At 49.1% G+C, this 26981-nt stretch overlaps 10 protein-coding genes across 10 annotated transcripts; 4 read left to right on the forward strand and 6 right to left on the reverse strand.

The window, feature by feature from the left end:
• Positions 1 to 1435: 1435 nt before the first annotated feature.
• On the reverse strand, positions 1436 to 2699 carry Pdw03_6704 (Export control protein CHS7-like, putative; the record flags this gene model as incomplete). The annotated part of the gene is made up of 7 exons (XM_014681255.1): positions 1436 to 1650; positions 1702 to 2035; positions 2087 to 2180; positions 2235 to 2322; positions 2395 to 2485; positions 2560 to 2595; positions 2670 to 2699. 7 exons carry the CDS (start codon positions 2697 to 2699, stop codon positions 1436 to 1438), a joined length of 888 nt encoding a protein of 295 aa, XP_014536741.1.
• A 987-nt stretch (positions 2700 to 3686) lies between these two features.
• Positions 3687 to 4883, reverse strand: Pdw03_6705 (C-24(28) sterol reductase; the record flags this gene model as incomplete). The annotated part of the gene is made up of 6 exons (XM_014681254.2): positions 3687 to 3841; positions 3903 to 4014; positions 4073 to 4324; positions 4419 to 4570; positions 4645 to 4728; positions 4823 to 4883. The coding sequence occupies 6 exons, from the start codon at positions 4881 to 4883 to the stop codon at positions 3687 to 3689; spliced, it is 816 nt and encodes a 271-aa protein (XP_014536740.2).
• A 539-nt stretch (positions 4884 to 5422) lies between these two features.
• Pdw03_6706 (C-24(28) sterol reductase) lies at positions 5423 to 7371 on the reverse strand (the record flags this gene model as incomplete). Its single annotated transcript, XM_066101425.1, has 5 exons — positions 5423 to 5434; positions 5494 to 5711; positions 5769 to 6100; positions 6152 to 7189; positions 7334 to 7371. 5 exons carry the CDS (start codon positions 7369 to 7371, stop codon positions 5423 to 5425), a joined length of 1638 nt encoding a protein of 545 aa, XP_065956508.1.
• A 573-nt stretch (positions 7372 to 7944) lies between these two features.
• Positions 7945 to 10081, reverse strand: Pdw03_6707 (Zinc finger, RING-type; the record flags this gene model as incomplete). Its single annotated transcript, XM_014681253.2, has 2 exons — positions 7945 to 9759; positions 9824 to 10081. 2 exons carry the CDS (start codon positions 10079 to 10081, stop codon positions 7945 to 7947), a joined length of 2073 nt encoding a protein of 690 aa, XP_014536739.2.
• Positions 10082 to 11090: 1009 nt separating this feature from the next.
• On the forward strand, positions 11091 to 13673 carry Pdw03_6708 (Peptidase C19, ubiquitin carboxyl-terminal hydrolase 2; the record flags this gene model as incomplete). Its single annotated transcript, XM_014681252.2, has 2 exons — positions 11091 to 11606; positions 11664 to 13673. The coding sequence occupies 2 exons, from the start codon at positions 11091 to 11093 to the stop codon at positions 13671 to 13673; spliced, it is 2526 nt and encodes an 841-aa protein (XP_014536738.2).
• A 2605-nt stretch (positions 13674 to 16278) lies between these two features.
• On the reverse strand, positions 16279 to 18048 carry Pdw03_6709 (TRNA-specific adenosine-34 deaminase subunit Tad3, putative; the record flags this gene model as incomplete). Its single annotated transcript, XM_014681250.1, has 3 exons — positions 16279 to 17785; positions 17848 to 17899; positions 17952 to 18048. The coding sequence occupies 3 exons, from the start codon at positions 18046 to 18048 to the stop codon at positions 16279 to 16281; spliced, it is 1656 nt and encodes a 551-aa protein (XP_014536736.1).
• A 1105-nt stretch (positions 18049 to 19153) lies between these two features.
• Positions 19154 to 20251, reverse strand: Pdw03_6710 (Cyclin-related 2; the record flags this gene model as incomplete). The annotated part of the gene is made up of 1 exon (XM_014681249.1): positions 19154 to 20251. The coding sequence occupies one exon, from the start codon at positions 20249 to 20251 to the stop codon at positions 19154 to 19156; it is 1098 nt and encodes a 365-aa protein (XP_014536735.1).
• Positions 20252 to 21626: 1375 nt separating this feature from the next.
• Pdw03_6711 (Armadillo repeat protein) lies at positions 21627 to 24728 on the forward strand (the record flags this gene model as incomplete). The annotated part of the gene is made up of 3 exons (XM_014681248.2): positions 21627 to 21924; positions 21986 to 23682; positions 23739 to 24728. 3 exons carry the CDS (start codon positions 21627 to 21629, stop codon positions 24726 to 24728), a joined length of 2985 nt encoding a protein of 994 aa, XP_014536734.2.
• Positions 24729 to 25043: 315 nt separating this feature from the next.
• On the forward strand, positions 25044 to 25587 carry Pdw03_6712 (Fructosamine-3-kinase, putative; the record flags this gene model as incomplete). Its single annotated transcript, XM_066101426.1, has 2 exons — positions 25044 to 25245; positions 25310 to 25587. 2 exons carry the CDS (start codon positions 25044 to 25046, stop codon positions 25585 to 25587), a joined length of 480 nt encoding a protein of 159 aa, XP_065956509.1.
• Positions 25588 to 25911: 324 nt separating this feature from the next.
• Pdw03_6713 (Cyclin, putative) lies at positions 25912 to 26862 on the forward strand (the record flags this gene model as incomplete). Its single annotated transcript, XM_066101427.1, has 3 exons — positions 25912 to 26027; positions 26082 to 26086; positions 26135 to 26862. 3 exons carry the CDS (start codon positions 25912 to 25914, stop codon positions 26860 to 26862), a joined length of 849 nt encoding a protein of 282 aa, XP_065956510.1.
• Positions 26863 to 26981: the final 119 nt, after the last annotated feature.

Below are 26981 nucleotides of genomic sequence, written 5' to 3' on the forward strand. Positions count from 1 at the left end.
TGAGTTCTGAAAGGAAACCCAAACTGTGACAGGCAATGACAGAACCCCCAACTGTAACGCAGCCGAGGGCTGCATGGCGACTACGTAGAAGAAGGCCTATCGTCGCCATTATTTGAGATCGGACAGATACCGAGCCCAACAAGTACATTTTCAATCGATGGAATACAAGCAACACATGAGCAGAGCTAGATCCAGATTTTAGTTTTCCTATCGTCCCCAAAGAAAACGAGCCGAGGAGGGAAAAAAGAATATACCTGGCTCATGGAAGTTGTTAAACACTTCTGCAGAGCAGCTGGATCACCGTTGGTAATAGCATTTGCAATGCAGGTAAGCTGTGCCGTCAAATTGAGACAAGCAGCGACACTACACGCCTCTGGAAGCTGCCGGACGATATCTAGATTTTGTTGCCGCACTATATGTTTCGTTTGTATTAGTATGCTAGCTTACCCCAAGTTGCGTATAACCGAGCTTATAGAAAGAGATCCGTACAAGAGGCCCGAGTGTGGGTATTATTGGCCACAGAAGCTAATCCTGCAGCAGAGGTCAGCCCCGAGGTGAGGATGAGAGCGGTGATACTGAAATGCATATTCGAGAACTTTTTGGAGATAATTAAGACCAAGCGAGAGGGGTGGGCTTAAGTTTAGAATCTCTTGGGGTTTATAGGGACGATGTTCCGATGTTGTTGAATTGGAAAGCTGCGTATTATATATGCCGAAGTCATAGGACTCTTTCGCAGCAAAAGAGAGGAACACTTAACCCTCAGCACGAATGTCACATTGGCAGCCAATGGGTAGATGGGCATATAAAGGGACGTGAAAACCAGCATTCCTAGGTGGTCACACCAAGTCACATTAGAAGGCATGTCTTTCCCCAATTTCCATATCAGCGTAGGTAGGTAGCATCAGATGCTACCTACCTTGCGAGAGACTCGAGGGGCGTTTACACAAAAGTCTCCCGATGAAAGAATTGATCTGGGTGGGAATTGGCTGTTTTAGCTAGGGTCGATGAACTTGGGCAAGGTGAGATAGCTCAAGTCGATTGTTTGACATAGGTTACAACTAAGTACATGGCAAGGAGGTATCTGTCATAAAACAAAACAACAGAAAAACGCCAACTCTGGTACGAGGTCGTCCAGTAGCTAGACTAGGAGACAGAAACTCCCGCAGGTAAATTCATAAAACATCGATGGGCTGGAACGAGCCGCAAAGCAAGGCATGATAACCACCGTAGAAGTAAAAGATGGCAGGTGAATCGTGAAGCATGACTCAAGGAAATGGGGTATCACAACGTCGACAATCCCAGTTCAAGATTCAGATACGTAAACAAGCGCGAAGAAGCTTATGTCTGACAGAAGAATAATTAGAGACGTTAAAATTCGCACGCAAGAAACTGACGAAACAAATTCATAGATCATGCAAATGGCATAATTATCAGATCAGTTATAACCTCCGCCACCCACAGGCAGAGGCCAGTCGTCTTCAGTGATACTACTCCAGAAGGCCCAGACCCCTATGACAGAAAGGAGGGTGAAAAGCGTTTCGAATAAAGCTCCGTTGATCTTGCCGTCCGAGGCCTGGCACAGGTGAGTGCTGATCACATAGTTGAAGATCTGACCAATTGCGAACAACAGGCCAGCACCGGTGAGGTAGACTGTTGCACCGTTAGCACATGTTCTATTTGAGTCCAATAAGGTGTACTTACGCATTGGTCGGTATTCGCCCAGGACCCGGAGCACTAGTACAGCTTCCAGTAGGTAGAACAAAACAAGGCAGACAAGTGGGAAGAGTTGGTACAGAACGTAGAGGGCGATATTGCGATTTGGCGACTCATGGCTTGACTGGAAACGGCCAGTCCAATCAAATCCGGTGTCCAAGGCAATATAGCCTGTTCCTATGAAAAAGGCCGCAGCAGATGCACCGATGAGACCGATGGAAGCCGCGGTGCCGTCGTCAAGCAACTGGAAGCCGACAAGTGCGTTCATGAGAAGGACCCAGCAAGTAGCCGTGATCGCGGCGATATGTACTGCAGAAAATCCCTACAAACTTCTGTCAGTCGAGACCTTAAGTCTATCCTATAGAGATCCTACTTTTCGGACTGCGTCGCTCAGCGGGAAGCCGCCCACTGTGAAGATCTCGCAGATCTCAATGATGACGAAACCGAGCAAAAACAATTGCATCTCCCTGCGCACATCATAATCAGTTGATAGTTACATAGCGAACAAAGAAACGCCATACCTCCGGCCGACAGCAGCTTGTTTCTTGTCCGATCTCCATATCATACCCACGGTTAAAACAATGGCGATGAATGCCAGCAGAATCGAACCTATCACACATCAGAGATTGTGCTCACATAAGTTGGCCCTAATCGCATCCGCCTTAGCTTCGCAGATCGTACCTAAGTTCCGAAGGTGTCTATCCCCACTGAGAGGAATGCCGGTCAGGTCGCATGCGCCGAAGGCAGCAGTCGCGGTTTCATTGGTGAAAAGCTATGTGCAACGAATGATACCGTCAGTTGAAAAATTCATAGAACTAACGTGGGAGATTGTCAAAGGGACCTCACATTGCAGACTGGTAGGGTTGAGTCGCGACAGAAGTTCTATGACACCCATATGGGTGTGCGGTCAGTATCTGCCCATTGGAGTGTCAGTCTCCAGGTTAATCTGCCCTTACATGAAAGTTCCCGAATTGAGTGGACCCCATGATGAATTGAGGGTTTAAACGAGAGGTGGAAAAGCCGTGAGGCAATGTTGACAAAGGCTGTTTAGATTTGAGAGTTCAAGATGGGGCGTCCTGACCCGCGCAAAGGACCGGTCCAGATCAGTGGATCTCTAATCAAACCAGGTTGAGATTGAACTTGGAGTTCAGGTAGAGAAGTGAAACCGGGTGGCTCTTATAGCTCTGGTAGCTGTGTAGCTGTATAGCTTTGTATCTGTGCAGCGTAGAGAGCGGACTGTGAGGGGAAACAAGGAATCAAGCTGATCCCCACGGGTTACTCGGGGGACTCACAGGGCTGGCGCTAGTGTGGCTTAGAGTGGAAAATAAAAACCGTCGAACTTCCAAGTTTTCCATGAATTTTGATCCAAATTGATAATAACCATGCGATCAAAACAAACCCTTGGAGAGGGTGACAATGGTGATTCCTAGTCACTGATAAAAATATTACTCTCTTCGTCTTGGGTACTTTCTCTGTAGGGATTCAACCATATAAAAGTGCCATGTGTAGAAACCATAGGCTCTTTGTTCTGCTATGAGGGATACTTACAGATCTCTTGAAGCTCAGTGCCGATATGGTTTTCCCTTCTTTTCTTCTTTTGTGGATATAGTGGTCACCTCGACCCTTGCCGGAGACAATAACATGGTCGCCAGGTCGACCAGATGGACTCAAGCCACAAGTTAAGTAAACGTGCACGTACGATCCTCTGGAATTTGCATTTCCAAGATTTCTAGACCATTCTACTGTTGATTTAGATGTGCGTCCAATCATGTTTTGTGTCTGCAGTATTGTACCGTTACTCTGTACCTCGCCGGAGTGATTACATAGTACTTACCATACAAGTATCCATACAAGTATGTCCCTTGAGAACTCGATCTAGTCCCGTTGGAAATTGATTCGCGTCCAATTTGAGCGAATCAACCCCTTCCTATGCACAGTAATCCATGTAGTTTGACAAGACTCGAACACTCCTCTCAACACACATCCTCAATCACCAGTTTTTGTCCATCATGATCACCCAGGTCGAGCTTCAAGGTGCGCCCAAACAGTTCGAGTAGCATCTCAAAGCAGACCTTGGTAATAGCTGGATCATACCGACCCTTGCTGAGCTCATCACGGATAAAGGCATCTAGACAGGCGTTCTTGTCAGCATGTTTAGGTTTTAAGATTAAGGAGTGTGCTCAACTCACGTTGCGCCCAAGCGACTTCATAGAAGCTAAACAAGACGCCCTTATCATGCAGGGTCTTGCGGATGAGATCGCGTCCCTCAGGCGGGACGTGGTTATCATTTTTGCCAAAGATCTAGGGGTTTGGTTAGTAAGCCCAAATGAAGAATATTAGGGAAAAAATCATAACACACCAATAGCATCTCACCCTTGATATCTCCTGCTCTCTCCAAGCTATCATCGTTTTTTCCCAGGGCGAGGGTCTTGCTGTGGATATCCGTGGCAAAGTAACACACGCTAGCCTTGACCCGGCTATCCAGCGCGCAACGATAGGCCAAATGGCCACCCAGACACATGCCCGTGGCACCAACTTGGCCATTGCAAGTGGGCAGCGAAAGCAGATAATCCACGCTCAGACTAGCGTCCTCGTCATAGGCGGCAAGTTTCTGATAGAGAGTCAGCAAGGGAAATCAACTCATGAATTGGCCAAAAAAGGACAATTCTAGTAAACAAAAGTGAAGCATGTGTTATTTCGCCTACCTTGCCAATCTTCCATGCATTCCCCCTGTCCGTGTCCTCTGCGTCATACTTCAGAGCTTCCGGACCAGTGAATTCATGGTAGCTCGAAGGAGCAACACAGATGTAGCCTTGGCCTGCGATCTGGCGTGCAAATCGTGCCACGGGGCCCGTTACTGTGGGCCGTTAATCTTTAGTCGAGGTGTTCGGGCATAATTGCAACAGTGGAAGCCCTGGAGAGGATACGAACCTTGATAAATCTCGCTGAAAACTACGACTCCGGGGAAGCGAGCTTTGGGGTAGCCCGGGATTTTCGGGTGAAAGACATAGATACCTAGTAACTCGTTAGAGTTGACTTCATGAAGGAGCAATGGCTTTATAGAGGGTGGAGGGGATGTGCTCCATGAGAGAGATCAGAGTGTGCATACGCATTGTTCCCTGTCCATCCGCTGTGGTGGGAACATCATGATAGGATTCTTGGATGAGCATGGTGTTTTTCGTTTCTTTTTAAAGATAGTGGAATATTGGAATAGAATTAAGAAACTAAATTGGGAGCGACCTCGGGAATACAGACCTCCGCTTGAGGGCGGCGAAATCGTAACCGACAACACACGCGGGGCAGTCATGTGTTGACACCAGTGGACTATCCAACATCCCACTCGATCTCAGGTAGATGTCATTTTTACTATAAATGCAGATTTGTGAATTGAATTGAATAAGATACTATCTCTTCATATCTAAATCAACTTCGTAATCCGGAAGACTCGTCACAATCGTACCAAAAGCTCATAAAAAAGCCACAAGGTGGACCCCCAAATTCAACGAGGCCACCATAGGATGGCCGGAACATCTTGCTTCATGATCGGTGCAGGCATTAATAATTTATTTGACGTTTCGTTTTATACATATGATACACCAAGATTGTATGGCCGAATGATGGTCTGATCAGACCTGAAGAAGAAGAAAAATCCCCTGGGCTCCCAACTACTGAGCCCCCAATGAGTCCAAGGGAAAGCAGCGGGCTGCGATTAGAAGACATACTATAGTATACAAGGTTAATTACAGGCGCTGGGAGGGTGTTCAGAATTAAGTTACTCACAGGAATGAACAGGTAAGGCACCTGGCGTTCGTATTCGAGCCAAGTCTCGCCGTACTTGATCCGACACCGCTGGATGTCACGAAGAGCACGGTGGCTGATCATGCAAGCAAAGAAGACAGGGTAGAACCAAGGGAACGGGCTTGAGAAGCCGGTAATCAAGCCCCAATTCAGAGCGAAGTAAAGATCGCACGTGTAGTGGATCTTACGGGCCTTGCCATCTATAAGGTTGTTAGTATCGCATCTCATGGATTTTTTGATTTTTAGCATGAGCTTACACCACCCATCTACAAGAATCTTCGAGCCATCGGCCGCAGTAAGAGTCTTGGGGTTCTCCACTGTCTGCCAAGGAAGCTGGGGGAAGGTGTTGCGGGACACCATAGTACCACGCTCCTGCTGGCGGAAACGGTTCTTCTGGCTGTTAGTAGTATCCCACACCCAGTAGACAAACAGGTAGGCGACGAAAAGGAAAGCAAGGAAGTAGCGGTTCCAGCGGTACTCAGCAGGGTCGTGGTTGGCGAGGTAAATGGTGCAGTGGCAGTAGCTCAGAGGCACACCGGCCAGGTTCCAGAAGATCAGCATGAAACCCCACTTCTCGTAGTACATATCCCTGCAAACTGTTAGGAAATAATCTTAAATCTGGGTTAGGAGATACCGTTACCAGGTGGAAACAATGCACTCCTCACCCTTGGAGCAGGCGTTGGCGTAAAGATAATGAGCCATGACAAGGAACATAACCTCGCCGGATACATAACCGTACATCTCCCATTGACGGGCGGCGGTACCCATGGTCAGGCCGAGCAGGATGTACCAGGGCAGACGGACTTCGAAGAACATCTTGAAGTCAAGGATCTTGAACATGCGGGGGTTGAGCTCGGCACCCATGAAGAAGTCATAGATCGGGTAGCCAGTCATACGATGCTCTGCGCCACGCGCCAAAGCTGAGAAGTACGCAACGAAAGAGACGATGAATCCAGAGAGGATGGCAACGGTGAGCAAGGGGCCGAACTCGTCAATGATGGTGTACAGCTTGAAGACTCCAGTTACGTGCGCAATGAGTGCCAATGCAATGCTGGTGTAGAAAGACCACACACCAGAGCAATAGTATGGCAGCTGCTGGCCACCCATGTGTGGCAGGGGGCGACCCGTGACGCTCACGCCGGGAAGAAGCACGTAACATGCACCCTCAAAGATGAAGAAAACCCAATAAATAGTCCATGCCTTGACCGATGGGAAAGCACCGGTGTAGACTAGGTTGGCCATGTACGCGAAAAAGTCGCCGTAACTCTCGTTCTCCGCGGGACGAGGGAACTTGCCGTCGTAGTAGGTGGCGCCAATCCACATGTAGTACATGAGCAGGGGGAATCCGATCATCATGGACAACACACCCAAGGAGCCACCGAATTCAAAGTGTCCGCTGTAATCCACCTTGGGATCGAGGCCTTCCTCCCAACCGTCCACCACGCGCGATGCGGACTTGGGCCTAGGAGCAGTAGTCTTGCCATTGGTCGTGACATTTGCCGATGTATCAATTTCTTCAGTCTTGAATTTGGCTGAAGTACGATGACGGGAGGTGGACTTAGATCTCTCAAGGGAAGGGGAGTTGGAGGCCCCATGCTTGCTACCTTCCAAGGCAGAACTGTTGCGGGTGGTACGACGGCCGCCAGGAGTCTCAATGAAGCCAGGGCGATCCATTTTTCTGGGGGAAGAAAGGACTCCGAATTAGCTTGACAGAAAGCCTACTATCTACAAGCCACAAGTTCCGGGGATTGGCGAGATATAACCCTGGGGAGAATTCAGGGTGTGGATACATCGCAACTGAGATTCGGTGGAAACTACTCACTTAGGGGTCTTCCCCGTTTGAGAGCGGGTTAAAGTCATGGTCACTTAATTTGAAGATCAAGGTTCTGACTGAAATTGAGAGTAAGGAAAGGAATGACTGAGGGTAAAAAAGAGCGAGAGTGAAAAAAGAGGAATGTTCTCAATGTTTACTTTGTCCGCGGGCCCGGTACTAGTTGATTACATAATGAATCATTTTGAGATCTGCCTATTTTGACTATTTAGCTCTTCAATCCCTTCTCCGTAGATCGATGCATTTTGCCCGTTATATTTCAACACTGGAAAGCGCTTTTTACTGCCTCTGTAAATGTCTTAAAAGAAAAGCTAAAGGGTCAAGAAAAACACGTTGGCATATTGTTACATATCATGTCACTAATATCACACCGAAGATTACTGAATTGCGTTTGTAAATGTAAATGTAAATGTAAATGTAAATGCTAGTTAGTTTCATTCAAATATACCAGAAAATTCAACAATACCAGTAGAATAGCATACCGGCACAGCCAAGGATCACAGATACTAAAACAGCCCGAAGAGTCGGGAAGGGGATCATAAATGAAAATGCACTACGAGGTCAACCGGGATTGAAGAAGGCAACGAGGCTTCCGTCAAGACCTATGCCCCCCTTTGGCTGCTAGTGGCCATTAAGGTGATCTTGGTTTTGTTTTTCTTCTTTTTTTTACCCATACTGGAAGATGATCCAGGATGGGAATTTTGGTCTCCAGATGCCGTCTGAGCGAGGATATCAGATTCCTGCTGGGCAAAGAGCTCTTCCTCCCAGCCCTGCCGCCACCCGTCACTGTGTATGGCTCGTTGAGCCTCAAAGCTTAGTGATGGTGAACCCACTGCCGTTGTGCCCCAGACAGTGCGGATACCTGGGGGACTGGTGGAAGGAGAAGCCAATGCTCCAAAACCAGACGATGAGCGTGGAGGAGAAGCCGAGGAGGCGGCGGCGGCGGTGTCAAAATCCACGTTGCGAGGAAGTGGTTGGAAGTCATGAGCAGAGAATGGAGCTTCACTGACGCTGCCACTTCCAATGCTTGGCCGCTTGCGCCGAGCGGAAGCCCACCGTTTATCGTCCTCTTCCTTCTCCGCGCGAATGCGATCCTTTTCCTCACGGGCTTCTTTTTCCCGGTTACGCTTTCGGCGTCTATCGGTCTCTGAGCGAAAACGGCCCAAAACCTCGGGGACAACCACGTCTCTCCAGTCGCACTCCAGGAAGCTAACCTCACATCCCTGCGGAAGATGTCCGAGGTATTTTACTCGCTTGCGAAGCTCATCATCCACGATGTGGCCTGTTGAGATGTGCTCCACTCGCGGTAAGATGGTTGCAGGGAAAAGAGAGTAGTCTCCGAATGCTGCCTTGAGGATGCGAATATCCAAGGACGAGAGGTAGAACTGAGGTAAAGCCTGATAGAAGTGATATGGTTGATCTGGCCCGGAAGATACTGGCGTTTGCTTGCTGCGGCCTTTCTCTTTGCCTTTGGCATTCGGTTCAGCATCGAGTTGGACTCTGTCTAAGGTTCTAGAGAGATTATCCGTTTTATCTGATGTAGCTGGCGTAAGTGCAATAGTGTGTTCCTTGACTGGCCGGACCTCGGGCGGATTGCCAATTCCTTTCAGCTTTTCTTTGGCATCCTTGATATAACCAATTGCTTTTCGGGTCCAAGTATTCTCGTCACCAAAGAGAAGCTCATCTTCCACTTCCTGCCTGTGGAGGTCTTCGATCTCAGCATCATGCTGAGCGGTCATATATTCTTCGCCACCTTTCATAATTCGAGCATAGTCGGCAACTTCTGCCACATGATACCACGGAACATCCTCGCCTGGACCAAGTGTCTCAGATCCATCACGAGGCAGAGCAAGAGTACTGCCTGACTCTCGCTTTACGAGTCTCAATACAACATCACCGCCTTCGACGGGAAGATCCCCTTCTTGACCACGGAACCACCTGACAGGTCGAGTCTCAGAGATATACACAGAGTCCCAGCAGATAGGGCATTTCTTCCAACGGTGCCGTTTTTCAGGGACCGTGTTCTCGTCATCGGATGAGTGCATGTATCGGATAAGACATGGGAGGCAGAAGATGTGACCACAACGTGCCATCCGCGGTGCAACCGGAGTTGAAAGACAAATGGGACAACTGGCAGCCTGTGTTTGAGCAGATACGAGCACTTGAAGGACCGAGGCCCAGTCGAGATGAACATCGGCATTGACTGCCTGAGCGTGGAAATTTTGATTTGGCATCACAATAAACCGGTAATTCGCATGAACATAACGCGATTTATCTACTACACCCGCTCCCCAGGACGTATACCGTCGAATGTTTCGTGGAGGTGCTTGGTATTGCGGGCGAGGTGGAAGTGAAAAGTTCATCAAGTGAGTTATGGACGTCTGACCCTTCCGACTGGTGGTGGATTTCATAGCGGCCTATATTATAGCGACCTCCGGGGTCAGCAGGCAGCTCTTAAGGAAGATAGACCTGTGAACCCACCGATTCGTTGTACTCGTCATCATCCAATAACCGAGGTTTTCTTTGACGGTTATGTTGGCTTTTCCGAGCTTGATTATTCCTTGGGGTGGCTAACGTTTTGGATGATACCCCTAGCCGAGAGCTTCCAGCGCCTCCTATGCGCCTTTGAGAGCTGCTGTTTTCCCCTGGAGCTGCCAAGTGGGATGGTGTGGAAGAGGTTGCATTGGGTATGTTTACCGCTTTAGAAGGGGGCGGGTTTTGTCCTGCATTGAATGACATGTCTTTGCAGTGTTTGTCTTGCAACTGTGAAAGTCCCAATAAATCAAACAAGTCAGGAAGACGAAATGAGGCAGTTGGTTGAAATGGAAGATGAGGGGTGCTATGGGGGACTGGACAAAGTCAACAACTGATAAGATGCAATCGGCTAGCGGGCAGTAGATTAAGTGATCCACCAGATGCATCAGATTGGACCAGAAGAGGCGGAGGAGAACAAATGGCCCTAAAGGCCATGTAAGAACAGTAGTGAGGATCAGAGGGACGGCCCTCAGGGTACCAGTTGATGTCGTGAAGGTGCAGTTTCGCCCCTCTCCGGTTACAAATCGCATTTCACAATCAAAGCCTCTTTCCGCTTTTTTTCTGCCATCTATCTATAAAAATAACTAGGGTGGCACAATATCTATAGAAGAAAGACATTTAAAAGGACTACTGAAAACTTTGTCATACCCGCATAAAATACCCCCTATAACTGGCAAGGGGAACAGAATCTCTGTAAAGAAAAAAAGACACCTAAAAAGACTGACCGAAAAGACGTCACAAGGCCGCAAACACGGTCAACAGTTCTTGTGTCACGTGAACCAGTAAGTCCCGACACCCACATCGGTCTCGGTCCCCTTCAGCTTCATTTCGTTTGACAGTGAATCGAAGCACCTTATTTCTTTTTTTTTCTTTCCTTTTGCTCACTCGCTTCTCATCCACTTGTTGACTCTCTCTGCGTAGGGAGTTACCTGTACAGCGATCTACTTCTTTCTCTCCTTGTTTTCTCACTCCGATCTGGTTTGCCAGTCTCCTTCACCCAATCCTAGCAACCCCAACAGCTCTTTTGATCCTGTTGATCCGCCACACCTACTCTCCAACATATCCAATACCTCTTACTGAGGCCACGATGGCTGCCTAAATGCGCCAGCAGCTCCAGATTTTTCTTTTCTCTTGACTGCTATCGCGCATGGCACTCATTTGAGGCAACGCGTGACCGAACGTCAAGACAACTTCTTTCTCTAGCCAGCTCAAGATGAACCACCACCTCCCTACCATGCCCCATGGGCAGCTGCCCATGCCTCCTTCAAGGCGCCAGCAGGACTTCTCTTACAACGCTGCGCCTCCCCATATGCGATCACCACAGTACATGGGATATCCTCCTCACATGAATGGCCACATGTCTCATCAACCATACTCATCGCAGCAGTACCCTTACTGGTATCCACCATATGGACATATTCAGGGCCCTCCACGTCCATATCAGGCGCCCTATGGACCGATGATTGTATCATCCTACCCTCACTCGCAGCCTGTCATGGCGCCCACGCATATTTCTCATTCGATGCCCATGCATCAAAGAACTCCGACTCCACTGCAACCGATAATGTCTCCATCTGTCATGCATCCATCGATTCAGCCCATTCAGCCCGAAATGCAGGAATACCCTGCTGTTCTACCGCACTCGGCCCAGGGATATCCCATCGCTTCCCCGCCACCGCGATGGGAGCCACAGTCAAACTTGCCTCCGAAGCCTACTTTTGCCCCACCAGTAAGTGTTTACTCTGATCTCAAATTAGACTTGAAACTTTTCTAACTGTTAGTCTAGATTCCTTGGCTCTCTGTTCCTGAACAGCCCTTCCCAGCCAGAATCCCGCGCAGACGTCGAAAGGGCCGTGTCATGCAATCATCGGTTGAGCTCCCCACCAAAGACATGCAAATGGTTATCAAAGGAGATGGAAATTTTGAGACTCAGCCATCGTGTTCATCCACCCAAGAATCTTCGGAACCGCAAACCCCAACAACCACCACATTCCAACAGTCGGATGCAGACTCCACACAGCCCACCACCCCTTCGTCAATTGTAAGATCACAAGCACAGTCGAAAAATTCGAAGCCTACTCCTGTTATTCCGGTGGTGCCCAATGTCCCATCTACCCCACGTCGCCACGCCAAAGATAGCAGCGTCGCATCTGTTACTCCTAAATCGACTGGATCTGCCACTCCTGCCCCCGTGGCAGACTCGGATAAAGCCCCTTCAACTGAAACCAAGACAAGCTCGTCTGTTCCAGCTGCACCCAAATCTTGGGCTGATTTGGTCCGTTCGAAGGAGTCGGCAAAAGCAGCAAGTGCCGCGGCCGCGGCGGCGTTGGCCGAGCCACACGGATTGCCTGTTCAGAAAAACAAATCCCTCGCAGATGTCCTCAGCAAACTGGGAGAGGATGTTACTCAATTCAGCGACAAGATCGCCTTCCTTGAACCTCGAGGACTGGTTAACACTGGAAACATGTGCTACATGAACTCTGTGTTGCAAATACTTGTTTCTTGTACCCCGTTCTACCAGTTTCTTGATCATCTTGGCCGACGTGCTGCGCACACCTTTCACAGTGATCTTCCTTTGATCGATGGGATGATCATGTTCATGAAGGAATTCCGTGTTATTGACTCGGCCACTTCCGAAGACCAACTTCGTCTCAGACTGAAGCCCAATGAGCTTGAGCAATATGGCGAGTCTTTCGTGCCTGACTTTGTTTATGAGATGGTTCGACAGCTACCACGATTCAGGGACATGCGCCGCGGACATCAGCAGGACGCCCAAGAGTTCTTAGGCTTCCTTCTCGAGGAGATGCACGAGGAGTGCGCTCGTGCTGAATCACACACTGTAGCGAAAGAAAGCGGCGATTCTTCCGTCGACGGCTGGCTGGAGGTTGGCCACAAGCAAAAAGCAGCGGTCACCCAGCTGTCTGGTTCTCTTGCCGCCGAGTCGCCGGTCACCAGAATCTTTGGGGGAAAGCTTCGCTCAGAATTTAAGGTGCCTGGCAACAAGACTTCTGTCACATTGGAGCCCTATCAACCTTTGCAACTCGACATCGGGTCTCATGACGTTCACAACATTCTCGATGCGCTCAGGGGAATGACAAAGCCGGAGAGCATTCAGGGTGATTTCAACTCGTCGCGCGGACCCAACATTACCGCGACCAAACAAATCTTCATTGAGACCTTGCCCCCTGTCCTCATTCTCCATCTCAAGCGCTTCCAATATGATAGTGTTACAGGTGCCACGCAGAAAATTTGGAAGAAGGTTGGATATCCCTTAGACTTGGAGCTTCCGCGGGAGGTTTTCCCAGCTCATCGGCGTAATGCCATGGCATCCCAGGGAGGTCCCCCAAAGTATCGCCTTATGGGTGTCATTTACCACCACGGAAAGAACGCCAGCGGAGGTCACTACACAGTCGATGTTCGGCGACAGGAAGGCTTGGAATGGATCCGCATGGACGACACTGCTATTCGTCGTGTTCGTAGCGAGGAAGTGGCGGAAGCTGGGGGCGAAGAAGACCCTAAGGTTCTCGCTGCCGCTCTTGAGCAGCGCAAGCACGGCAAGAGCTCGAACGGCAATATTTTCGACCACATTGATCAGGATGACATGGATTTGACTGACAGCGACAAGGGCTGGAGCCAGGTGAATGGCAATGGCGCCAACGGACATGCAAGCAAGAAGTCCGTGAACGGAGTCGCTCCACCTTCCGCCGCTCCTCCTGGGGTCCGAACTCCCCTGGGCCGCTATAGCTCTGGTGACAACAAAGTTGCCTATCTATTATTCTACCAGCGAATGGATTGAGCAATCTCGCCTGAAAGCTTCCATTAGGCTGGGCGTCCGTTCGTCAATGATACATGGCAAAAGCATCACACCCACTACGCTCTACGACACCACAAGTCCTGTGTCTTCCACAACGTCTGGCATTTTGATCCTCTCTTCAAAGGATTTTCTGCCGCCTATATCGATAGGTCATACATAACATCCATCAATCTCGGCGAGCTCGTTCCACGTTTGTGTTTACAGCTCAGCTCGTCTCTGCACATGAACCATCTTTGACAGTGGAGCCATCTGGAGAGAGAAACACAATTTAGGGCACGGCGGTCCCTGGATATCTCTCTCTCTCCCCAATAGCTTCCTCGTCATATCTCACTTTTGCTTCACAAAAGCATTTACCCAGACTCCATTTTGACCTATTTGTTTTTGCTCTATTCTACCCGAATCATTTGCTACCACAACGCTTTGCCTTTTGAGCCTATTGTTTTTTTTCCTTCTAGCTTTGGGCTGTATCTTGTGGGATATCGACCTCGGTTTATACCCCTCTCCGTTTTCGTTTTCTCATGGATACACTCTTCGAAGCCATATTGGCCCTGTCGCGCATGAACAGGCCGAACAGAATTGCTTTCGATGAGCTGTTCCTACCAGATTCTTTATGTACTTTGCCATGTCATTTGACATCTGGCGTCGATACAGGAGATCCTGTGACGAAGTCACGAATTTCCTTGTCTTGATCTTGATTTCTTTGTCTGCATAGAAGGGTGTTGAAGAGGGGCTGGGGTTGTTCGGCCTGGGGTCTCGGGGGTGTTTCTTGCTCGTGTTGGGGGGAGATGAGGGAGGTCAATGGCGCAGACCACATTGCGTTGAAGGTCTGGAGGAAGTGTGGAGGCTACAGGTCGGATATCTGAATTGCGCGAGAACGCAGGATACCAAGTGTGGTATGTCAAAAAGCCTGTTTTTACCAAAAAAAAAAATTTCAAAGGAAGTTTCAAGTTATCTCAAGAGTGTAGGAAAGTCGTGTCACATGTCTTGTAGTATCACCAACACATCTATCTACAAGTAGTAGATCTGAGAACAGCGGGCTGCTCATGCGGCTTTTGTGGGTTCTCTACTTTAGCATTGTTTTGGGGAGTCTTTTCCAAGGTCTATTGAGATGTCTTCTATTTAGATAATTTCCCCTGGCTAGAATGTATGTAGAACTAGCTCAAAAATGTGCAAATCGCCTCTGGTGCTGGGGTACTGTTTCTTACGCACATGTATTATTTCCATTTGTCATGGCGTGTATTAGTCTGTAATTTTGACATCCCTGTCGGATTCAAGACGTGAACGGCTTTGTAGAACTAATATCCCCATACCCCCCATGTCACAAATTGGAATTCGTTGATTACTCTATGATAGTAGGGCAACGACCAGGCATCTTTCCGACTCGCATTGCCCTTTTTACTGCTGGGACTGAATATGAAGAGGTACATTAGCTCGAGCTCTACCATCTCACTATAGTCTGTGCAGACAAGCTCCCCCTTGGCTCGCTGCAATCCTACAAGGTCACACACTCCTTGATCCCTGGGCAATTGTATGGGATTTACAATCTCCAACATCCTCGGTGCCTTCTCCTAGGGATTTTTGTGTCATTCAGGCGGGATTCCCTTGGAAAGGGGTGCGAATCTCTACTCTGCGCGTCAATTCCTCCTCGCCACCATTTCCATCATCTTGGCATATGTTCAACGGCTGAAGAGAGGTACCGGTGGGCTTCTCATCGCTATCTCGCACTTTGTCTCATCTCTATTGGCGTTGTCATTTATAGAGGTATCACTGAACCACCTCAGCTGTCGGATAGTGATCATGAGAGTGACAACGAATCAGTCAATGTTGATGAGCCGACACTAGAGCAGAGTGCCGTGCAGTCATGCTGAGAATCTTCTCCTCTACTAGGAGATGCAAATAAGCCCGGGGAAATGGTAAATACATCAGTGCAAAAGGATTAAAGGCCTCCCCGGTCGCTTTATCATCACGTCCTCCAGCTTTTTCTCGGATTGCTAGGACTTTCCTTGTCGGTATAAATATCCTTGCTTCCAGCGCGGGTATTATCGCCCATTCTCTCAATCTGGCAAGCACTATCTTTGGGTTAACCGTAATCGCCTTTGTCACAACCCTGCCAGAGAAGTTGAGTGCGAAGATGCTCAGCGGATTTCGGGGACAGGGAGGTATAGTTGTTGCAATCACAGCAGGGAGTAGTATCTTCCTACTAATGCTATGTGTTGGTATTGTCGCGGCGGCGCAAAGCCCCCCTGATCGGTCAGATACCTTTTGATCTGTTAGATCTGGTGACAGTCTGGGTGTCCTCATTGTCCCTTCTAGTGGTCCTCTTTCTGGGACCGCATCGGATGGCTGGCCTAGCGCTTCTGACTGCTTGTGTGGGATTTTTAGGTGGAGTTCACCGTTTACGGGCATCAAGCGAGGGAATTGTTCTAAGAGCAATTATCGCAAGCCCAATCCAGCACGAACAGCCAGTTGTACACAGTAACATGGATATTGTCATCTCGAACGTAGTTTGATGTATGTTTAGTATGTAGGTTATACCCAATGGGAAAAACAGTGAACTGAATAGGTACTATAGCAAGAATGAATGCAATTAAGCATGAAAGACAAGCTTTTCAGCCTCGCTCTTCACTTCCGCATCTCCATCCCCGTCCTCCACAAACTCAAACCCAAGAGCCCTCCAGTTCAACTCCTTTCTCCAATGCAGCCCATAGTATCCCCTCTCGTTCTGTCCATTATCTGCAGATGCATCAGACTTCGCTGCATGATCAGGCTGATCGGCTACAGGGCCAACAACCGGCTCAGAAGACAGACCACCGGTCTCTAGCCTCCCACGTCTGGGGAAGATGACAGAGCGGAACCGTGAGAGAAGCATGCCCATAGAGCAGCACAGACACGGCTCATGGGAAAGATAGACGTCCAAATCTGTGCAGAGGTAGCCACCTTGCGAGCGGGTGCGAATGCGCGGAGCTGCGGGTGTTGTAACCGGTGTAGAAGAATCGGCAAGTACCACTGTAGATGGAGGAGGAGCGGGTAGAGGTGGGTTGTGGAGTTGATATTGTGAAGGGTCTGTAGAGGGGTCGATAGCCAAGTCGGATTCAGGGTTAGGGACCTCATGCTTCCTCTTCAATGGGGAGGAGGGAAGCGGAGGTGAGTTTGAGATGCTGGTGGATGTACCGGGACGGCGTCGGTATAAGAAGTATGATTCGAAGGCGCTCAGCTCTGGCTGTCTTAGTTCTGGCGTTGATGGATCTGCGGTAGCCGTTGAGGCAGACACGTCGTCAAGACGCTCCTGTTCTCGGCGCCAACGAGAAATCAGCTCGACACCACGCATCAGTGCGTGCAGTTCCGGCCCGCCTTCGATATCCGCGTTGTATGTCTTGGTCGCTGGGTTCGGCGCTACGCCGGCGTGCAGCTGGGCCTGGGATGGCGCGCCCGCTTCGGAGCGGGAGTACCGCGCATCGCCGGCAACTGCAAGGACTGCTTCATCCCATTCCTCATAGCCTGCCTCGGTTATCTCTTCTTCGATGGCAGGGTCGACTATCACTGCGCCTACCCCTCGGCCTAGCCCGGATTGTTCTGCTTCCTCCGCTACTTTGCGCGCTAGGGATAGATAGTACCCTGCCCGTGGTTCAATGGATTCCTGTGCGCGTTTGAGGGTTTGAGGGGGCGGCGCCACAGTTGAACGAGGTGCAGCTGGGTTGAATATGATCGGCCAGAGGGTCTTGGTCCATGTTTCGGCTTGAGTTGTGTTGAAGGGGGGTGCAAGAGGGATTTTGATGGGGTGAAGTTGAATAGTAGAAGGGGGTGGAGGATCGGAATGTAAAGCTCCGTCTGGAATTTCATTTGTAGTTGGAGGGTCGTTTGTAGCGGCCGGTGCCGTGGCTGGCGCAAATGGAGCGAGCAGAGCCTGGAGTGTGGTAAAATCAGGCAATGGTGGTGATATGAGGACGAAAATCGTTTGAACCGGGGATGCTAAAGGAACGCTCCGGTTTTCAATCGCTGCTTTCAGCGGCGGTGGAAGTGATTCTCTTTTGGCAAAGCGACGGAGGTGGGACAGTGGAAGGGAAGCGTCTCTGGGAAAAGCCGCGTCGAGAGCTCTAATGAAGGAATTTATTAATTTGATGTTAGAACTGGCAAATCATTCATATTTGTAGCTTACTTGATCACTTTAGATGCAGACTTCACATTGACTTCTGCGACAAAGGCATCGGCTATTTTTTGGTTAATCATGATGTCGCAAGAGGGCGATTTTGCCGGTCATACCGAACTCTTCTTGAGGCCTTGTCTCTTGGACTGTTCGAATGGGAACTACTTTCCCACCGAGGGGCTTGAGGCCTCTGATTGTCTTTTCGACACTCATCCTAGCTATCAAATGACACTCAGTCAGGCGCGGGGTGAGATAGATTGTGTCAAGATGGGTTGACGATGTGCAACCAATGTCATAGCCTAAAAGAGGTTGTAAATGACACGGCTTTGTAATTGAGCACCCATGCCACAATTTCTGCCATCGACTTGATCAACTCGGAGAAAGAGAAAGTATTCAAATGAGGACTTGAAGAAAAGATAGAAGCTATACAAAGTTAGGAAGCAAACAGTACAAACTTTGTCCAGGTTTGGCGCTAGGCCGTTTTGGGGGGGGGTTTAAAGTCTGCATGGTTTCAGATGCTTCGGAGGAGGAGAGAGTCTCCGAATGAACAGTTATTGTTGATCAATATATGAGATGGGAATATAGGCCGTGGAAGGGGATTGGAACATACATGAATGATAATTGCTACATCTGCACCTCGCCTCAACCCTAGAATGTACAAAAAAAGCAAGGACCACATGACTAACCGCATACTTGGCGATGTAACTAGTCATGTTACATCTCGGCCTTTTTCACCGCTCACATGCATGTGCTATATCTGACACCGATAACGAGAAAAGGTCCAACTTGACATCGGACGACTATTTTTAGACCTCTATAAATATGTATATATAGAGAGCAGATCTACAATTTCAATGGCTCAGAGTATGAGTGGGTATTGGAGATTTATATGGTTCTTGTAAAACAATTAAGACGATGGGTGATTTGATCGTAAATGTCGCCTCATCATCCCACGAGACATTAAACGCCAATTGCCCCGTGGAAAAAACGCTGAAAGGATGAGAAACAAGGTATTGCCCATCGACCCTTTGGTATATGCTGTGAGATACATCTCTGTTCTAAAGAGCCATTTCTGATGCTGGTGCTCCTCGATGTTAGATCGAAAACAATGGTGCATCGAGATCTGACACTATCACCACCCCAATGCAAGTGGTATGTACTAAATCACACCGCCAGAGAATTGGCGGGTGAAAAGGAGAAGAGTCCACTCATCCATGGCTGACTCGAGACCGGCCCGAGTGGTCCAGGGCAGAACGTGATTTGCGTAATTTGTGCAGATTTCGCATCGGCGGCGTAATTGGGCATAGTGGTCCATCGTTTATGTTGGAACAGGACAGGCTGCTGGAGCAATACCCGTTACCCCGGCTTTAGCACTGCCATTTTGGCAGACGCCTTCAATTTCAAACCCGTCGCATCGATCGACAAGACTTTGATAATAGTCTACCAGCACTTCCGGTTGGGGAACAATGCGCCATTCGACTCGGAACAAGAAATCTAGTTCGAGCATGGCTAACTCCGTCATACCAATTCCACCGACTCGTGCGTACGTCTTGTTGGTCCAAAAGCTGTCGCTGAGTCCCTTGCTGGCGACTGTGGCGCTAGTGATCAGGAACCGATGGATGGTCAGACTGGAAACGGTGAAGGCGGGGTACAGTGCGCAGAGTCGATCGATATAGTAAACCATGCTGAGGAGGATAGGGGGTGAGAGAGTGGCGTGGGTCGTCAACCGCTGTAAATAATCTTGAACGGAGATTCGAGGCGGAGAGCGCGAGTGAAAGCGAGTCAGACGACCCTGGTGCAGCGGGATTTTGTCGTTGAATCGGATCAGCTCCATAAGCATGCTGGAGATCAGCACGACCATGTCACGGGGGTCCGCCAGTTCGTATTGCGTGGGCAACATCTTAACATCTGGTTTGGAGGGGCGCAGGCGCTTAGACTGCGATCTCTCCAAATCTTCGCCATCGTATTCCGCCGGCGTCGCGTCCGATGCGTGATGGTCCCGTTGGCTGTTGCGCTTATTGGAACCGGAGGAAGGGGCGGGCATCGAGGAAGCGGGGGATGAAGTCGGTGGATTTGTAGACGTGGCGGTCGTTGGGCTGGTTGCAGTCACAGCGGAAGAAGAAGTCAATTGGGGGGTCGAAGCCAAGGCCGAATTGTTGACCAGGGTCTTCAGAGTGTCGGTGGATGAAGATGCGCGCCTATGTTGAAGATCCCCTGAAGTTTCAGGAGAGGAAGGATCGACAGTATGTCGATTCAAGGCTGACCGGAGTTCGTCAATGGCCAAACGTGAGGATCGAGGACTATTGAATTGTGGAGCACCAGTCGGCTCATAGTGTGAATGGGAGTGCGATCCCGAAGTAGAAGGAAGCGGAGAGCGTAACGCAGCCGTAGAAGGCGAGGGCGAAGACGCCAACATGGTTTTAGGGTGTGACTAGGTTGTTGAGGAATGCTGGGAATCTGAGCATTCACAGTGCAAGGTGAGACCACGTGGGCGCACAGTCAGGGCGCGCTGTGGATGGCGTGAGTGCACGGCCGTCCTCATCCTCGAGAGGCTTAAAGGCTCAGAGGGAATTCAAAAGAGGGTTGTAGCAAGTACTGAAAAAGGAAAGAGTGGGTGTGGCTAGAGGAATAATAATCCGAATGATCTTGGACGAGAGAACAAGAAGGGGGCGAAAGCCGGTTGAAAATCTTGTTCTTTGAAAGTTCGTCAGTGAGGTAATTACATCCATGCTGTCAGTGGCTGGCTGCTTCCGGTTACTGTACTGTTACAGTATGGTGTTTTTTGTTTTCTTTACTATTCTTTTTTTTTTTTTTTGGCTTTGCTACTAGATCATTTGTTATTTCTAGGCTGTTACTTAGGACTTTATAGTGGGTGGTGTTAATTTAATCAATATCTGCCATCCGCTCAAACAACCCTCACTGTTGTATAGCACTCTAACTACTACAATCTAATATTTGATGTGAAAGAATCTACCGGGAAGAGGAAGCGGGGGTAAACTAGGTACGGTACCCTAGCTGATTTAGGTTAAAGTGCCAAGAGAAATCAAGTATAATTTGTTGTACTTCGTACTTGTCTTAGAGTATTGAAGTATTATGTTGTACATGAAATACATGCATAGCAATTCATATGTTGTAATTGGATTCACTTAGTTGCCCTGGTAATTTATTGATTCCCCGGACCCCGGATCAGCGGTAATACAGGAGTTGCTGCAGTGTTACACACAGATGAGAACAATTGCCAGGGATCACATTACAAACGCTACATTTAATATAGATCTCATCATAGGGCATGGGGCACTGCACAAGTAAATTGTGATTAGTATTCATACACTATTGCCCAGGCGATACCCTTGTAAACTTGAAAATGCTCTTCTTATGGAAAGGCAAAAAATCCTGGAATCCATCCTAATAGGTGACATTAGACTCCAGATGATGTCCCCGGCAAAGGCTGTTTTAATGGCGGCAGATCTTCCAATAGAAGCAATTAGCGTGGTCAAGTTCCGTAGCAAACTGTATACAAACGTCAGGTTGAGTGCCGCTCGTTCATTAATCCGGGGCCACTTTTGGGGAGCGGTGGGAGGTGGCAGAACTGAAGTGCGGAGTATCTCTAGGCCCGGCTCTACAGTTCCGGTCAGGTATCATAACTATCCACGTTGTACATCCAGGTCCACACAATCTTCACATTGACGGAGATACTTTCCTCTATATCATTCTAATCTCTTTACCAATTCCTGAATTCAACGAAGTGAAACGTCGAGAACCTCCCGCTGGGAGGGGGTGATCGCCAGATGATGACGCGAGCTGCCGCACCGCCGATTCTGCTGCAGCTACAGAGCGCCGATTCGGCCTCCTCTCAAATTACAGCTTTGTGCGCTTTAAAGAATGAACTGATTGGACATGACCAGCGCAAGGAAACCTACGTTGTCGAGGGAATCATACCAGCTTTAGCACGGGTGCTGACCTCGAGATGGCCGGGAACGGCCGAGTTTAATGAATCGAGATTGCCTCAAGGCCGGTCTATGTCAAAAGCCCCCGAAGATTATGAAGCATGCCTTCAAACAACTCTCATTGTTGGGAGTTTGGCACAAGGTACGTGAAGACCAGATCCATGTACCAATAAACCAAGACAGACATTGACCGTACTGAGCAGGCGGTCCAACGTTTCTCACCCCACTATTCGCCAGCAATATCCCCCAAACTTTACTTTCAATATTTTCGTCTCCGGACTGCCCAGATTCATTCTATCTTCCCATTCTACGACTCCTGAACACAATTGCAGATCGGATCCCGTTGCAAAGCCAGGAACAATGGCCTCGGGACACGCAGTTTGCGGATCTTGTTTTTGCTTCCGCAAACATGACTTCTCTTAGACGTATAATCTCGCAGGAGTACAAGAATATGCGCAGCCAGGTCACGATTGAGCTGGCAGCCGCCTTGATCGGCAAGCTCTGTACGGAGGAATCCCACAAGACTGCGCTAGCAGAATCCGGGGTATTAGATGCTTTGGCGCTCAAGATTGCCTCATTTGTTGTGGCCATGGGATTTGTTTTGCCTGGCGCGGAAGATCGCCTTCAAGAACCTGGCACATTGGAGGATCTGCCGCTTCCGGCCCCCGAATCCGCCCAGCTAGCACCGATTCTACGTGCAGTTGCCGTCATCATTGAACAGTCAAAATGGAGGGCAGAGCACTTTCTGTCATCACCTGGAATTGTGACGGTGTTTCCAAAACAACTCGCTGGGTTTGCTCCATCAGACATCAAGAAAGGTCCGTGGGGATCCACATATCTGTCGGGCTCCGCAGTACCCCGTCATCTTGGCTCCAACCCCATAGAGCAGCTTTTACCGTCGGTTCCTCTGGCACACACAAAGTCATCATCTCGTTCTGCCAATTTCCCACCTCTGGGACACGGGGGCTCCCAGCGCCGACACAGCCATTCTAACCACACGCCTTTTTTATTGGTTGACACTCCTGTCCCAGAAGAGGACGAGAATTCGATTGTTCCATGGCTGATCTGCATTCTCCGCTCAGAGAACGGCATGATACGGTTGATGTCCGCCCGTCTAGTCACGGCCCTCTTCCGGTTAGGATTGGCGAAGAAACATCGCGTCCCGATGTTCAGTTATTTGTTAATCCCCATCTTGATTCGTATGCTTGAAAAGAACGTCATACTGCCAGATGGAGAAGGCGCAATTCATGATGGGCTACTCTCGTCGACCCTACGCTTAAAAGAAGAGGCGCCTGCCGTATTAGCCAACTTGGTCATGGACGACCAGGAACTGCAGAGACATGCAGTAGAAGCCAATGCGCTAAAGCGACTTTCACAACTTCTCAAGGAGACTTACAATCCAATCACGGAGACATCCCGGCCGATGTGGCACGCATGGGATAGCCCACCTCGGGATTTCGAGTCTCTTTCACCAGAGTGCCGCCTCGGGCCTTCCGGCTACTCTCCGACCCTTTGCCATGTAATGCGTTACCGAGAGAACATCTTGAAGGCTTTAGCAGCACTCGTCCCCTTCAAGGACGAGTACCGCAAGGCGATTTGCGAACATGGCGTAGTCCCTTACATCATTGACGCTCTCAAACCAAGGCCTAGTGATGCGCTGGCTGATGCTACAACACCTAGAAATACTGCAGAGGATGGAAATCCGATTCCGACAATTCTGGCTGCTTGTGGTACAGCTCGGATGTTGACTAGATCCGTGAGCGTGCTAAGAACTAGTCTTATTGATGCTGGTGTAGCCAAACCACTGTTTGTCCTTCTTCGCCATTCTGATCTCGAGGTGCAAATTGCAGCAACGGCTGCGATTTGTAACTTGGCTTTGGACTTCAGCCCCATGAAAGAGGTTTGTTGATGTCTATCTTTCGCTCGTCAACTATGCAGCTAACACAAGTTTCTCAGGCAATCATTTCCCACAATATCATCCCCATCCTTTGTGAACATGCTCATTCTTCCAACACCAAATTACAGATTGAATCGCTCTGGGCTCTCAAGCATATGATTTATGACACCGCAAATGACATCAGAATGAACATAATCGAGACCTTGGGCCCTGAATGGATTATGGAGGTCATCTCCCAGGATCCGGTTCGCGCAGTAGCTCGACGGGGGATTGAAGGGGAGATGGATCAAAGTCCTGGGTTTGTCATGGGTCGATCCAACTCGGCTGGCGAACAGGTCGATATTCTGAATCCCATGGACAACGTAACGGAGTGGGACGAGGACCTCAAGATGATGGATACTATGCCTCCCTCCAAAATGAGTCTGGATATGTTCCTTCCTGATGCAAGACGTAGACGCAAACTCGTTCTGCACGGAACCCTGGCTCAAACCACACAGTCTCGACGGGATGATATTGCAGTCCAGGAGCAGACTTTCGACTTATTGCGCAACATGATCTGTGGTCGGGATGCACCTGACATGATTGACTATCTCTTCAGAGAGCTTGGTCAAAATGATTTCCTCGATACCATTGCAGATACACTGCGACCACGTACCATCCAACTGCCTCACCGTCGGGACTCCAGCAGCCAGTCCCTCCACGTCCCTAATGAGATCATCAACGCAGCTGCCGCTCTTGTTATCCACTTGGCGGCCGGGCATCCACGCCAACGGCGCATTGTCACATTCCACCGTGACTTGTTGCGGTCTCTGGGCAACTACTTCAATCATTCCCACAAAGACATTCGGTCGAACTGTGTCTGGGTAGTGATCAACCTCATCTACGAAGAAGATCAGAGTGATCATGAAGGTTGTCGGGAGCGGGCAGTGAGACTTCGTTCTCTTGGGTTTGCGGAACGGCTGGCTAGCCTCGAGGATGACGCGGAGTTAGACATAAGGGAGCGCACGAAGACTGCACTGCATTTGCTGAACAAAATGTCTCCCGCATAGTTGATATCTTTGTTATGGTTAGAGTTACCCGTGGACGTTCTGGATGAATCGGAGTACTGTGGGAAAATGTGGACAATTCTTTCTTACTGTGACGAGCTCATCTCAATATCGTAAATGAGCATAAAATCTATTAAAATTCGTGGATATGTACCCGAAAGCTATAAGTATGTCATCTATGGGCTTGGTGGTAAGAGCTCCATTATGTGAAGAGAATCATCCATAGCCTTTTGCAATCAGGTCTAATAACATCTCTGCGGCTAGTTCAATATCTGTTGAAACGAAGCTGCTCTTCCTAACAACAGAAATCTAATAACAATGTCTAAACTGCATACTACGCCCGTGCCCCTCGATCTGAACACTGGCCGGCGCAGATTCGGATTCCCTGTGCCGATATTCTGTGGCAATACCAAGCAGCCGAACCAGGTTTGTGATAGCTGGGCTGAGTTCTATGCGAACGAACGGCTGCTTGCGATCCTAGCGACAATTGAAGAGCGCAGTGACCCAGATACTGGGCTACGTGAGGCGGTTGAGAAGATGGCGCATCAATTTGTGCCTCGACTGCTTGGGGGCTGGTCATTTAGTGTATACTTCCAGTGGCGAGGGGAAGGATATTGTGCCTTTTGCTGTTCAAGGGGATTTGTCGAGTGGGAATGCTGATTGGGGTCGGACCATTGGCTCGGGTGGCGATGAGATACCTGAAGATGTGGTGTATGATCCATCAGCTTGCTATGGACATAATGAGTATAATCTGATGATACATCTGTTTGGATCTCGGTCCTTTGACCAGTATCACTGGATTGTGCCGAAGACTGAACCCGTGGCAGAGTATGCTGATCGGGTGGAATTGTATGAATTGTGAGTCTCTTTTCTTCTTGTCTTTTTTTTTTCATGACAAGTTTACATCACCATCTGAATCATTACGCGATTTTTGGTGGAGAGTATCAATCCGGTGCTATGTCAATTATTCACAAGTTGACCAGGAAGCATGGAAAAGACTAGAATCTATCTACTATTCGAATTTCCCATCTCTCTTATTTATATCCCCTCGAAATTGAGACAATATATCTCGCTAGAGACACTACTTGGGATATGATGTCACACTAATATCCACATTTTGTCCAACTTCAACCTCTTCCTTGCACTTTTTCAATTTTCCCTTCAAAACACCAAATTACATTGTACAATGCCGGCCCAATCTGATTCTAGCCTCTATCACGAGGCTAGTGGCCCGGCCAAGGCGCTGGTCGATCGGCATCGCGCTGAACAGCCATTAAAGCTGTATGCGGGGTGGTTCTGCCCGTATGTCTACGACCCCTTGTACAGAAATCAAACGACTGCTAACTAGGTACACAGCTTTGGTATGCACTCATTCACTCGTATATAAATAAAATATTAACCAAACACAGTCCAACGAGTCTGGCTCGCCCTTGAAGAGAAAAAGATCCCATACGAATACATCGAGGTCAACCCATACAACAAGCCAGAGTCGCTACTCACACTGAATCCCCGAGGCCTAGTCCCTACACTATCAACGCCAGCAGATCCACATCCACGGCCACTGTATGAATCTACTGTCATCTTGGAGTATTTGGAAGAAGCATACCCAGACCACCAACCCCGCTTACTACCAGAGGATGCCTACGAGCGTGCCCGGTCACGCATCTGGATTGACTATGTGACATCTCGAATAATTCCATCTTTCCACCGTTTCCTGCAATACCAGTCTGCAGATGGCAGTGGGCAGAACGTAGATGCGGGGTTGGATCAGGCTCGGCAAGAGTTCTTGAGTCACCTGAAAGCTTGGGCTAAGGAGATGCACACCGAGGAACCTTTCTTCCTTGGTGAGGAGATTAGTCTGCCGGATCTAGTGCTGGCCCCGTGGGCGGGACGACTTTGGGTGTTTGATGAGTTCAAGAGTGGTGGATTAGGGATTCCGAGGGAGGGGGAAGGGGGCTCGGATGAGGTGATTTGGAGTCGGTGGAGGACGTGGCTAGCTGCTATCAAACGCAGACAGAGTATGAAGGAGACCACCAGTGATCTTGCGCATTACCTTCCCATGTACAAGACATATGCCGATAACACAGCTCAAAGTGAGTTGGCTAAAGCGACACGGGCTGGTCGAGGTGTTCCTTAAGGGATTTGTGAGACCATCTCTTGTTATTCATATATCTCAAGCATGATCACTACTATTTTAAATTACACATCCGTCTCCGGGAAATAAAGCATCATGATACGCAGGTACATGTATACAAC

Source organism: Penicillium digitatum, chromosome 2 (assembly GCF_016767815.1).
Source record: "Penicillium digitatum chromosome 2, complete sequence".
Lineage (NCBI taxonomy): Eukaryota > Fungi > Ascomycota > Eurotiomycetes > Eurotiales > Aspergillaceae > Penicillium > Penicillium digitatum.